Source organism: Ranitomeya variabilis, chromosome 4 (genome assembly GCF_051348905.1).
Source record: "Ranitomeya variabilis isolate aRanVar5 chromosome 4, aRanVar5.hap1, whole genome shotgun sequence".
In the NCBI taxonomy this organism is placed as follows: domain Eukaryota; kingdom Metazoa; phylum Chordata; class Amphibia; order Anura; family Dendrobatidae; genus Ranitomeya; species Ranitomeya variabilis.
In genome coordinates, this window is record NC_135235.1 from 185340215 (window position 1) to 185354283 (window position 14069).

The 14069-nt window shown below is 42.6% G+C and overlaps 1 protein-coding gene across 1 annotated transcript in view; it reads left to right on the forward strand.

Moving 5' to 3' along the window:
- Window positions 1–14069, forward strand: part of LOC143770144 (sulfotransferase 2B1-like) — a 448155-nt gene that overhangs the window by 177133 nt on the left and 256953 nt on the right. Inside the window, exon 2 of the mRNA XM_077259474.1 lies at window positions 10370–10511. Within this exon, the coding sequence (XP_077115589.1) occupies window positions 10376–10511 (136 nt within the window). The 5' untranslated portion in view covers window positions 10370–10375. The remainder of the gene's footprint in view (window positions 1–10369; window positions 10512–14069) is intronic.

Sequence of the window (14069 nt, forward strand, 5' to 3'; positions counted from 1 at the left end):
AGCTGCAAATGCTGCTGAAGCAGGCAAGGGTGCTTGAAGCTGTAGCTGACTTTCTAAAATGGGCAGACAGGCGGTTTACTTTCACTAGCAGATCTGGCAGCTTCGGGTAGCTTTTCAGAAAACGTTGAATGACGAGGTTAAGCACATGGGCCAGGCAAGGTACGTTTGTGACCTCACCTTGCCTCAAAGCCGCCACCAGGTTCCGGCCATTGTCACACACGACTATGCCTGACTAAGTTCAGCAGTGTCAGCCAAAAATCTGACTGCTCTTTCAGCGCTGTCCACAATTCTTCAGCATTGTGTGGTTTGTCATCTAAGCAGATTAGCTTCAGCACAGCCTGTCGCTGCTTGGCTGAGGCAGTGCTGCAGTGATTCCAGCTTCTGACTGATGAGCTCATTTCAAAGATGGAGGCTGAAGAGGAGGAGGAGTTGCAGGAGCTGCAGACTGTGGGGGCAACCTTGATTGATGTAGGGCCCACAATCCTCGGCGTTGGGAGGATGTGTTCCATCCCAAGGTCCGACTTGGTCCCAGCTTCCACTAGGTTAAGCCAGTGTGCCATCAGTGAGATGTACTGTCCCTGCCCACAACACTTGTCCATGTGTCCCTGGATAGATGGACTTTCCCAGTAACTGCATTGTTGAGGGCATGGGTAATGTTGTGGGATGCACGCTGGTGTAATGCCGGTACGGCACACCGGGAGAAATAGTGGCAACTAGGGACCGAGTACCTTGGGACAGCTGCCGCCATCAGGCTGCAAAGGCAACATTTCGAGCACAAGCAGACAAGAAATTTGAAAATTTTAGTACAGTGGCCTGATGGAAGATGTGGTGGTGGCTAAGTGACTGGAAGCATTATCCTCTATCCAATCAACAACTGTTTCATACTGCTCTGGCTTCAATAGGAGGGCTGCAGTCTCCTTGAAACTGGGACAGGAAGGTCGAGCGAGAAGATGTGGGTCTTTGTTGTGGCCCACTTTCAGCTTGGCCACGGCCTCATCCTCTGCATGCACCATCAGCATCACGTCCAATTCCCCATCCTTTGCCCCTTGCCTTGCCCATATTACATGGACTGCTGAAATATTTTAAAAGTTCAATACAAATGGATTAATTTTGAGAAAACTTATATGTGATCAGTGTGCTGAATAACACAATTTTAATTCAATGGAATGTTGGTAACTTTTTGATTTTGTTTGTAACAAATGTTATTAATAAATAGGGAAAGACACACCAAAACCAGTTCAAAGGAGCACTGAAATGCAACAATTTTTAAACCACAGATAGAGGAGGCGTCTGACAGAGATAATATTCAATATGTTGCCTGAATTTTTCTTAAAAAAATGTAACCACAAATTACTGTATTTAACAATGGTAGCAGACAGACAAAAAAATGGAATGTATGCCTGAAAAGCAAGGATTTGGACACCACAGATAATCCGGGCATCTGACGGAGATAACGGACTATTTCAATATGTGGCCTGGATTTTTTTTTTTAAATCAACCATGAAAGATTGTATTGAACAATGGTAGCAGACAGACAAAAAACTGTAATTTATGCGTTAAAAGCAAGGATTTGGACACCACAGATAGACCGGGCATCTGACAGAGATAACAGACTGTTTCAATATGTGGCCTGGATTTTTTAAAATATTTTTAACCACAAATTACTGTATAGAAGAACGGTAGCAGACAGACAAAAAACTGGAATTGGTGCCTGAAAAGCAAGGATTTGGACACTACAGATAGACCTGGCATCTGACAGAGATAATAGACTGTTTCATTATGTGGCCTGGATTGTTTAAAAAAAATTTAACCACAAATTACTGTATTGAAAAAATGCACCAGACAGACAAAAAACTAGAATGTATGCCTGAAAAGCAAGGATATGGAGACCACAGATAGACCGGGCGTCTGACAGAGATAACAGACTGTTTCAATATGTGGCTTGGATTTTCAAAAAAAAATTTAACCACAAATTACTGTATTGAACAACGGAAGCAGACAGACAAAAAACTGGAATTGGTGCCTGAAAAGCAAGGATTTGGACACGACAGATAGACCGGGCGTCTGACAGAGATAACCGACTGTTTCATTATGTGGCCTGGATGTTTTTAAAAAAATGTAACCACAAAATACTGTATTGAATAACAGTAGCAGACAGACAAAAAACTGGAATGTTTGCCTGAAAAGCAAGGATTTGGACATCACAGATAGACTGGCCATCTGACTGTGACATCAGACTCTTTACATGTGGCCTGGAGTTTTTAAAAAATTTTAAACCCCAAAATACGGTATAGAGCAAGGGTAGCAGACAGACAAAAAGTGGAATGTATAGATTTTCATGCTCTTGAATTGAAATGACCTGGCTGTAGTCTGCAGTGCGACCAAGTGAATAAATGTAGTAAAAAGGGGGCTATGGATTGCTTTGTCATAATATTAGTAGGTATAAGGTGCAAAAAAAATAAAAAATATAGCCATGGATACCTGCAGCTACGTATACATAAAATACACAGCAGCAGATAGTAATGGAGCCTTTTGATGTATTAAAGGGGTTGTCCACTACATTCAGTTAACCCCCAATGTATCCCCCCGGGGCCCATAATGAATTGTGTAAATACCTTCTGTTGCCGTTTTCGCCTGTGAGCGGCACTATGGCGGCTGAGTCCAGGTCACGTGACCCCCAGGCTACAGCCACCGCTAATTTTCGCCGACGTCACATCAATTTCCAGACTCTGGAAATTGACGTGACGCCAGCAACAGGCGTGACCCAGCCACACAGTCAGCAGTCACTCAAGAGTGACTGGGCTGTGGGTGGTGCTGTGGTCAGCCTGCGGGGCTGTGATGGGGCAGGTGGGGCTGTGATGGGGCAGGTGTGGCTGTGCTGGGGGCGGGCAGGGCTGTGTTGATGTCTGTGCTGGGATCTGCTAGCCAGCCACGCTCATGTGCCGAGATGTGCGGCCGGTGCGTCGGCGGCTGGTGCCATGGCGGTGGCCGGTGCATTGGCGTCGGCGTCCGGTGCGTCGGCGTCCGGTGCGTCGGCGGTGGCAGCCGGTTCCAGTGGCGGCGTCCGGTGCATCGGCATCGGCGGCCGGTGCGTCGGCATCGGCGGCCTGTGCCATGGCGGCGGCCGGTGCGGTGATGGTGGCCGGTGCAATGGCGGGGGTCTGCACGGTGAATGCTGGAGTGTGCGGGGTCTGTGGGGCTGTGCAGTGGTGGTGGCGGCATCTCTGTGTGCAGGCATCGTCCGATGGGACTACAAGTCCCATCGGGCTCTGCCTGCTACAGTGACAGTGAGTGACACATTAGCCAATGATGGGACGGTAGTAGTCCCATCATCCGGCTAATGTGTTGAATGTAAAAGAAAAAAAAACACACATATACAGTACATACATACATAGAACACACATACAGAACATGCACCATGCGACATGCAACATGTGGCAACATGCATCATGTGGCAACATGCAGCATGCGACATGTGATAACTTGCGACACGCACCATGCAACATGCACCATGCGACATGCAGCATGCACCATGTGACATGCAGCATGTGACATGTGACAACATGCGCCATGCAAGATGCGACATGTGACATGCAGCATGCGACATGTACCGACATGTACCATGCGACATGCGGTGATATGCGCCGACATGTGACAACATGCACCATGCGACGACATGCAGCATGCGACGACATGCAGCATGTGATGACATGCGCCATGCGATGACATGTGACATATGACATGCAGCATGCGACATGTAACGACATGCACCATGCGACGACATGCACCATGCGACATGCAACATGTGAAAACATGCGACATGCACCATGCGACGACATTCAGCATGCGACATGCCACATACAGTACATACAGTACATACATACAACATACATATAGACATACAGTACATATAACAGAGTACATACTCACCATCACTTGTCATTTTGTTCCCTGAGGCCAGTGTCACCTGTAAAAAATATTAAAATAATAAACAAACAATATACTCCCTGATCCGCAGAAATCCAATTAAAACGAGTGTCCCTCGACGATCTCCCGTGGAGAGCAGCAGCATCAGCTGATGCGACCGCTCTCCAGGGGCTCCAGGAATACAATGATGGAAGGTATCCTTCCACAATGTATTCTCCACAATGTATTCCTATGCCCCTATGAGAAAATAGTCCCTAGTCTCACTTTTGGCATTGCTGTGTGAGAAAGTTCCCACGCAGCTTTTTGCCATAAAGTGAGACTAGTGAACTATAGTAACCTCTCAGTGATGCACTGCAGGAGCCATGTCTCCTGTCAGTGTGTCACTGAAGGTCCTTTAGAGCAGTGACATCACCCGATGTCACTGTTCTATAGGGGAGATCGTCGTGGGACACTCGATATTAACTGGACTACGATGGACAGGTAGTATACGGTTTATTATTTTACGTTTTTTGCAGGCGCTGAAGTATGGTAAGTATGGTGAAATGAAGAGTATTAAAATACTTTTTTCCTAATGTGTGTGTGTTTTATTAACCCTTTATTACTATTGGATTAATAACGGATAGACCTCTTATTGACGCCTCTCCGTTATTAACCCGGCTTAATGTCACCTTAAAATAGCAAGGTGACATTAACCCCTTATTACCCCATATCCCACCACTACACGGGAGTGGGAAGAGAGGGGCTAAGTGCCGGAATTGGCGCATCTTACAGATGCGCCATTTCTGGGGCGGCTGCGGACTGGTATTTGTAGCCAGGGGGGGGGGCAATATCCATGGCCCCTCTCTAGGCTATGAATATCAGCCCGCAGCTGTCTGCGTAGCCTTTCTGGCTATAAAATATAGGGGGACCCCACGTCATTTTTTTGGGGGTCCCCCTATTTTAGCAAGTAAAGGCTACGCAGACAGCTGCGGGCTGATATTCATATCAGGCTACAAATATTGGCCCCCGGCTGTCGGCTTTCACCCTCTGGCGCAGAAAATTTCACGGGAGCCCACGCCATTTTTTTTTTCATTTTTTTTTAAATGAAACATATTGTTCATTAATCCCTTTCTGCCAGCTGACGGAATAGTACGTCAGCTGGCAGTATCCCCACACTTTGAGGTGGGCTTTGGCAGTGAGCCCACTTCAAAGCCACAACATGTCATCTGTTTTCACTACAACCAAAAAAATGTACATGATCGCTAAACGGCGTAGCGAGAAAAAAAAATCAAAAGCCAAAATTATGTTTTTTTGATTGCCGCGACATTGCATTAACATGCAATAATAGGCAATCACAAGAACGTATCTGCACAAAAGTGGTATCATTAAAAACGTCACCTTGGCTCGCAAAAACTTAGCCCTCACCGGACCCAATATCTCAGAAAATATAGACGCTATGGGTATCGGAAAATGGCGCAATTATTTTATTTCTTTTTAGCAAAGTTTTGAAAAAATTTTTACCACATAGATAAAAAATAACCTAGACGTGTTTGGGGTCTATGAACTTGTAATGACCTGGAGAATCATAATGGCAGGTCAGTTTTATGCTGTGTGCACACGTTGCAGATTTGGGTGCAGAATTTTCTGCACAAAATCTGCATCGCCTTGCAGAAAATGCAGCTGCGTTTTGGATGCATTTTTTTCACGTTTTTTTCATGTTTTTTGCATGGTTTTGATGCGGGTTTTTTGTGTGGTTTTGATGCAGTGCTTGGTACAGTTTTTGCGTGGTTTTGATTCAGGTTTTTGATGGTTTTTTATGCAGTTTTTGGTGCAGTTTTGATGCAGTATTTGGTGCGGTTTTGATGCAGTTTTTGGTGCGGTTTTGATGCAGTTTTTGGTGCGGTTTTGATGCTGCTGTTGGTTCGGTTTTTATGCAGTTTTTGGTGCGGTTTTGATGCAGTTTTTGGTGTGGTTTTGATGCTGCTGTTGGTGCGGTTTTGATGCTGCTGTTGGTGCGGTTTTGATGCAGCTTTTGGCACGGTTTTGATGCAGTTTTTGATGCGGTTTTGATGCTGCTGTTGGTGCGGTTTTGATGCCGTTTTTGGTGTGGTTTTGATGCAGTTTTTGGTGCAGTTTTGATGCTGCTGTTGGTGCGGTTTTGATGCAGTTTTTGGTGCAGTTTTGATGCTGCTGTTGGTGTGGTTTTAATGCAGTTTTTGGTGTGTTTTTGATGCAGTTTTTGGTGCAGTTTTGATGCAGTTTTTGCACGCTTTTGATGCATTTTTAAAATTTTTTGGTGCAGTTTTTGCGTGTTTTTTGTGCGTTTGTGTATGTGTTTTTGAAAGCTAAATAAAGATGTATTATTGAACAAAAAAAGATTTTTGATGTCATTATTGTCCAACCTCCTCTTTTGCAATTGTCCAACCCACACTCAATTACACACAGATAGATAGACATATAGATGAAATGGATAGACAGAGCTACATATAGATAGACCTATAGATGCATATATCTATCTATTCCTAGATCTATCTATAGATATATCTGGATAGATATATCTATTGATAAATGTATGGATAGTGTAGGGTGCATGTCCACTGTCCGGATTATATCCGAATTAGCTGCAGATTGGATGCTGAGTACTTGTAGTCCAATCGAATGATGCCTGCCCACACACCCCAAAAGACCCCCTGCACAGCCCCGCACACCCCCGAACAGTCCCGCACACCCCCGAACAGTCCCGCACACACCCGAACAGTCCTGCACACACCCGAACAGTCCCGCACAGTGCTGCACACATCCAAACAGCCCGCAGACCCTGCATACACCTGAACAGTCATGCACAGCGCCGCACACATCCGAACAGCACACACACACACGCACCCCGTCACCTCCCACACACTTCCCTCCTCCCGAACTGCAGCATTTCTTGGACCCACATCCGCATCTAAACTGCAGACCTTTTTTCCATCTGTGGTTTTGCTGCGGGTGTGCCTGACTCAATGAAAGTCTATGGATGCAGAAACGTTGCAGTTCGGCACAAAAGAAACGACATGCTGCGGAAAAAAAAGCTGCATTTCGGTGCGGCTTTTCCCGCAGCATGTGCACAACAAGTCTGCGGCTCCCATAGACTTACATTGGTTGAGCACTACAATGCGGATTCAATGCAATGCTGTGCAGCAAAAAACCCTGCAGATCTGCAATCAAATCCTCAGCATGTGCACACAGCCTTAGCATTTAGTGAACCTAGCAAAAAAGCCAAGAAAAAAACAAGTGTGGGATTTGCACTTTTTTTGCAATTTCATCGCACTTTGACTTTTTTTTAACATTTTCTGTTACACGACATGGTAAAACAAATGGTGTCGTTCAAAAGTGGAACTTGTCCCGCAAAAGATAAGCCCTCACATGGCCATATTGATGGAAAAATTATGGCTCTGGAAAGAAGGGGAGCGATAAACGAAAAAAGCTCCAGGGGTGAAGGGGTTTAGAAACATGGATATGGACATATCTATGGCAATAGACATAGATATATAGATATATCTCTGTATGTATTCATCTATCTATTTGTTATCTATCTATCTATCTATCTATCTATCTATCCCATATCTACATATATATCTATTATATCTACATATCTATCTATCTATTATGCATCTATTTGTGTATAATGGAGTGTGGGTTGGACAAATGTAAAAGAGGAGTTTGGACAGAAATGACATCACAAATCTTTTTGAAGATAGAGGAGGGAGGGGTTTGGGTGTATTTTGGAGTGGGTGTGGTAGGTTCGTGCTTAGTGGCAGTGCAATGCATCATGGAATCCAGGTGATGGATCCAGCACTGAAGATATGCTGCTACAGAAAAATGAAATGAAAAAATGTTTTTTTATTGTAGTGGACAACTTCTTTAAGTGAGATCAATATACTCACATACAGTGCCTGCATGCTTTGCACTGATGTGGATTTGCGCACATAGAGTCCCCTGCCTACCTAGCACTGCAATCTACGTACCCCCAAATTAGCCCTAAAAAGAACTGTTGGTTTATCAGGATTTGTGGATTGAACACTTGTAGACCCACACAACCTAATAAAAGAAAGAATCTGACTCTAGCTTGTTCTGGGAAAATGTAAGAGATAGTCTGCAATGTGGGAAATCAGCAGCATGGCACTACTGTAGCTTGCAGCATATCAAGAAAAGACAAGAAAGTTTGCGGCAATTAGGAATGATCGCTCTTTCCATCTGCTTCTGGCCAATGTGGGGATTATAAATCTTGGTGATACCATTAACCTACTGCTAAGTAAAAGTAGTTGTTACTGCAATTAGTTGAATAGCAAATGTTGTAATTTGTGGCTCAGCGAGATTGGATAAATTTAGTACCCTGCTGCAATCATGCTATTTTGTCTCACTCATAGCCCCAGTACTTCCTCAGATTCCTGCAATACTGCTTGTAGGGTCTCCTTCACACATCCTGGTGATTCCTGTACAAGAAAAACCAATGCTGGTGAGATCTATGGTCCACGTTCATGTGTGCATATGTGACATCTGTGTGCAGTCCATGTGCCATCTGTGCGTCCGAGTTTGCTGTCCGTATGTCAGTGTGTCAAATCAGTGTGATAGGTAATGACACCTGGGAAGAATCAGGAAAGAATGCGCTGATTCCAGGCACTGGCAGCTGCTGAAGGCATTGTCTCCTGCTCGCAAAGAGTTCAACGTGACCATGAGACAATGATGAAAGTTGTATTCCACCTCCACTGTGTACCTCCTGTGTGAAATAAATAGTTAAATTAAAAAACAGTGTGGGCTCCAGCACAAATTTCAAAACCAGCAGAGGGAAAGTCTACGGCTGGGGGCTGATGTTAATAACCTGGGGCAAAGGACAATATCCCATAAGGTTCCCAGGCTATTAATAACAGCTTAAAGCTGTTTGTTTAGCATTTCCTAGTGAATTTACAGGGACCACAGAAAAAAAAATTACACAGGGTGCCCCTATAAAGTCAAACCAGCAAAGGCTAAACAGACAGCTGTGGGTTGATATTCATATATTGGGAAGGGTTTAGAGATATTGCCCAGTACCAGGCTACAAATATCAGCTCTCAGTTACCCAAGAAATGGTGCATCAATAAGATGAGCAAAATGTGGCTCTTAGCATCACCCTTTCCACTTGCCCTAAGGCGGTGGCAAGTGGGGTAATAGGGTTAATAGGGTTGGGGAGTTGATGTCACTTTTGTATTGTCAGGTGGCTCCAAGCCCAGCAGTTAGTAATGGAAAGGTGTGTATCAGATGCCTCTTCATTACTAACCCCATAGTCATATTGTAAATAAAGAAACAGCAAGAATAAAGTCCTTTATTTGAAAGAATACAAACACCCTGTTTAAAACATGAATTTAAAAATAAAAAAACACATTATAATCACCCTACGCTCATGCCATTGAAGCCCTTGTCTATTGTAAAAAAACCTGAAAAATAATAAATCACCATATCCCTCACCTGTCCCACACCGCAAATCGATCTCAGCGATAAGTGCTTTATAACCTGGATGGTGCCAAGTTGCGACTGTCCAGGATGAAGAGCAGAATAAATAAGGTGCTGCATACGCGGCTCAGTGATGGGCGGTAATGTCATAGAGTTCTCTTACTTCACTATGGGTGGCTTAATGAATATCGGTGACCTCAAGGAGACATGGATAGGAAACAATGATAAGGGCTGCCTTCAGCAGGTGCTGATGCCAGGGATCAGTGTGAACTGTACCTCTTCTCCCAGGCACCGGTTGCTGAATACTACTCCCATCATTGTCTCCTGGTTGGGCTGATCTGTCATCCCTGTGTCATCAAAAGTACACCATGCATTTTGTCCGTGCTGCACAGAAAAAAATGTCATGTCTGCGGGTTTCCATGCAGACACGTGGTCAGTGTGAAAAATCTTACATGTGCGCACCACTACTGAATTTAATGGGTGTGCATATGTCTGTATTTGAGTTCCTTAAAAAACTAACTGCATACGGACGTACAAAGCAATGTGTGAAGATATATTTCCAAAGTGCCTCGGGAACAGATGCCTTTATACATTCTGCAGTCACAATGCCTGCGACTGAAAACTCATAAATTGAATGAAAATGTAACTTCCATAAAGTTTATGGTAGTAAAAAAACACCCATAACTGCTTCAGGTTCAGGTGAGACATAAGTACCAACCACTGATATCTTCATGGTGCCTGACAAGATGCCTCTTTAGTAATCCAGCCTCTCGTGCTCAGTAAGCGAATTGTTCAGGAGATAAATGTTGATCATATTTGCATGTTACACCTAGTAACTGAAGTTAGCGCCTAAGTTGGGGTACGGTAAGTGACAGTTTCCATTCTAAAGTCTAAAGAGATAAAGGAACTTACTCTGTGAACTTTGTGTTGTTTTTCAATATCTCGAAGTATGCAAATTACCTTATTATGACCACATTTTTTATTTCTTTTAAAGTAAGACATGTCGGATATGTACATTGAATACAAGGGAGTCCTTTTCCCAAAAATATCAACCTCTAAGGAAGATCTGGAGTTTATAGAAAATGAATTTCAAGTTAGAGATGATGACATCTATAATATAACGTATCCAAAATCAGGTAAATGATTATTAAATTCAAAGTTTAAATACAAATCATTTCATTTTAGATAATATGGTTCTTCTGCATGGTCAGTGTTTCTTCACAATTTCTCTTCATGTTTTCTCTTTTCTTACAATATTTTATAAACAAAGTAAAGATATGTATTTTATTTACAAGCTAATGTGTGTTTCTGACTTTGACAACATTTCCACAAATATTAAAAATTAGTGTTAGACTGGCTTGACAAAGGCCCACCAATAACAATGACTATTTGGCCCCACTGTTCAGCTGCATGCAAAAATGACCTGACCCTAGTACGCAAATTTACTTTTGCTTCTATATAAAATTAATTTTGCTAGCCTGTTTACTGAATGATTAGATTATGTCTTTTTTTTCTGTAAATAATGAATCAAGTGCTCATCAGCACTACTTCAGAGGAGCCTTCCAGAGAACTATCATGTTCCCCTGCTGGCCAGTTCAAGACTGTTTAGAACCGTTGGCTTGTGGAATAAATCTTGGTGTCTAACTTGGAGGCATCAAACGGAGAGATTATGAATATGAGAGAGCAATTTGAAAAAAACAGTGCTGACGTGTGTAAAATTAACTCCATTAATTAAAAAAAACAAATGGCAACAAATTGGCAAAATTATTGGACCAAGGACAAAGTCAATTAGTATTGATAAAACCAATAAAAACATGTAAGGAATCAAGTAACCCCTTAGTGACAGAGCCAATTTGGTACTTAATGACCAAGCCAATTTTTACAATTCTGACCACTATCACTTTATGAGTAGTGTTGAGCATTCCGATACCGCAAGTATCGGGTATCGGCCGATACTTGCGGGTATCGGAATTCCGATACCGAGATCCAAAACTTTTGTGATATCGGGAATCGGTATCGGGATTAATATCAATGTGTAAAAGAAAGAATTAAAATAAAAAATAGGGATATACTCACCTCTCCGACTCAGCCTGCACCTTACCGAGGGAACCAGCAGCTTTCTTTGCTTAAAATGCGCGCGTTTACTGCCTTCCGTGACGTCACGGCTTCTGATTGGTCGCGTGCCGCCCATGTGACTGCGACACGACCAATCACAACAAGCCGTGATGTAATTTTCAGGTCCTGAATGCCTAGAAGCCGTGACGTCACGGAAGGCAGTAAACGCGTGCATTTTAAGCAAAGAAGGCTGCCGGTTCCCTCGGTAAGGTGCAGGCTGCGTCGGAGAGGTGAGTATATCAATATTTTTTATTTTAATTCTTTATTTTACACATTAATATGGATCCCAGGGCCTGAAGGAGAGTTTCCCCTCCTTCAGACCCTGGGAACCATCAGGGATACCGTCCGATACTTGAGTCCCATTGACTTGTATTTGTATCGGGTATCGGTATCGGATTAGATCCGATACTTTGCCGGTATCGGCCGATACTTTCCGATACCGATACGAAAGTATCGGATGGTATCGCTCAACACTATTTATGAGGTTATAACTCTGAAATGCTTTAACGGATCCTGCTGATTTCTGAGAATGTTTTTTCGTGACATAGTTTACTTAATGATAGTGGTAAAATTTATTCGATATGACTTGCGTTTATTTATGAAAAAACGGAAATATAGCAAAAAAATTTAAAATTTTGCAATTTTCAAACTTTTAATTTTTATGCCCTTAAATCAAAGATATGCCGCACAAAATAGTTAATAAATAACATTTCCAACATGTCAGCTTTACATCAGCACAATTTTGGAAACAATTTTGTTAGGAAGTTATAAGAGTTAAAAGTTGACCAGCAATTTCACATTTTTACAACAAAATTTAGAAAACCATTTTTTTCTTAGGGACCATCTCACATTTAAAGTCACTTTGAGGGGTGTTCATGACAGAAAATACCCAAAAGTGATGCTATTCCAAAAATTACACCCCTCAAGGTGCTCAAAACCACATTCAAGAATTTTATTAACCCTTTAGCCTTTAACCCTTTGTGGAAGGAAAAAAATTAACATTTAACTTTTTTTTTTTTTTTTACAAACATTTTACTTCAGAATCATTTTTTTTTATTTTCACAAGTGTAAAAAGAGAAAATGAACCACAAAATTTGTTGTGCAATTTCTCCTGAATATGCCGATACCCATTTGTGTGGGTAAACCACTGTTTTGGCGCACGGCAGAGCTTGGAAGAGAAGGAGTGTCGAATGACTTTTTCATCGCAGAATTGGCTGGAATTGAGATAGGACACCATGTTGTGTTTAGGATGCCTCTGATATGCCTAACCAGTGGAAACCCCCGACAAGCGACACCATTTTGGAAATTAGACCCCTTAAGGAACTTATGTAGATGTGTGGTGAGCACTTTTAACCCCCAAGTGCTTTACAGAAGTTTATAACGTAGAGCCATGAAAATAAAAAATTTTATTTTTTCCACAAAAATGATTTTTCGCCCCAAAATTTTTATTTTCACAATGGTAACAGGAGAAATTAGACCACCAAAGATGTTGTGCAATTTGTCCTGAGTACGCCAATACCCCATATGTGGGGGTAGACCACTGTTTGAGCACATGGAAGAGCTTGGAAGGGAAGGACTGCAGTTTGACTTTTTCAATGCAGAATTGGCTGGAATTGAGATCGGATGCCATGTTGTGTTTAGAGAGCCCCTGATGTGCCTAATCAGTGGAAACCCCCCACAAGTGACACCATTTTGGAAACTAGACCCCTTAAGGAACTTATCTACATGTGTGGTGTGCATTTTGAACTCTCAAATGCTTCACAGAAGTTTATAACGTAGAGCCGTTAAAATAAAAAATCAGATTTTTTCCACAAAAATGATATTTTCACCCCCAAATTTTTACTTTCACAAGGGTAATAGGAGAAAATAGACCACAAAAGTTGTTGAGAAATTTGTCCTGAGTACGCCAATACCCCACATGTGGGGGTAAAGCACTGTTTGGGTGCACGGCAGAGCTCAGAAGGGAATGAGCACCTTTTGACTTTTCAATGAAGAATTGGCTGGAATTTAGATCGGACGCCATATTGCATTTTGAGAGCCCCTGATGTGCCCAAATAGTGGAAACCCCCACAATTGACACTATTTTGGAAACTAGACCCCTTAAGGAATTTATCTAGAAGTACGGTGTGCACTTTGAACCCCCAAGTGCTTCACAGAAGTTTATAACATAGAGCCGTGAAAATAAAAAAAAAATTGTTTCCGCAAAAATTATTATTTTTTGCCCGCAATTTTTTACTTTCACAATGGTAGCAGGAGAAATTGGACCCCGTAAGTTGGTGTCCAGTTTGTCCTTAGTACGCCGATACCCCATATGTGGGGGGGCACTGTTTGGGTGCACAGCGGGGCTCAGAAGGGAAGTAGTGATGTTTTAAAATGCAGACTTTGTTGGAATGTTGCATTTGCAAAGTCCCTGATGTAACTAAACGGTAAAACCCCCCCACAAGTGACCCCATTTTGGAAAATAGACCCCCAAGGAGCTTATTTAGATTTGTGGTGAGCACTATAAACCCCAAAGTGCTTCACAGAAGTTTATAACGTAGAGCGTGAAAATGAAAAATCATATATTTTCCACAAAAATG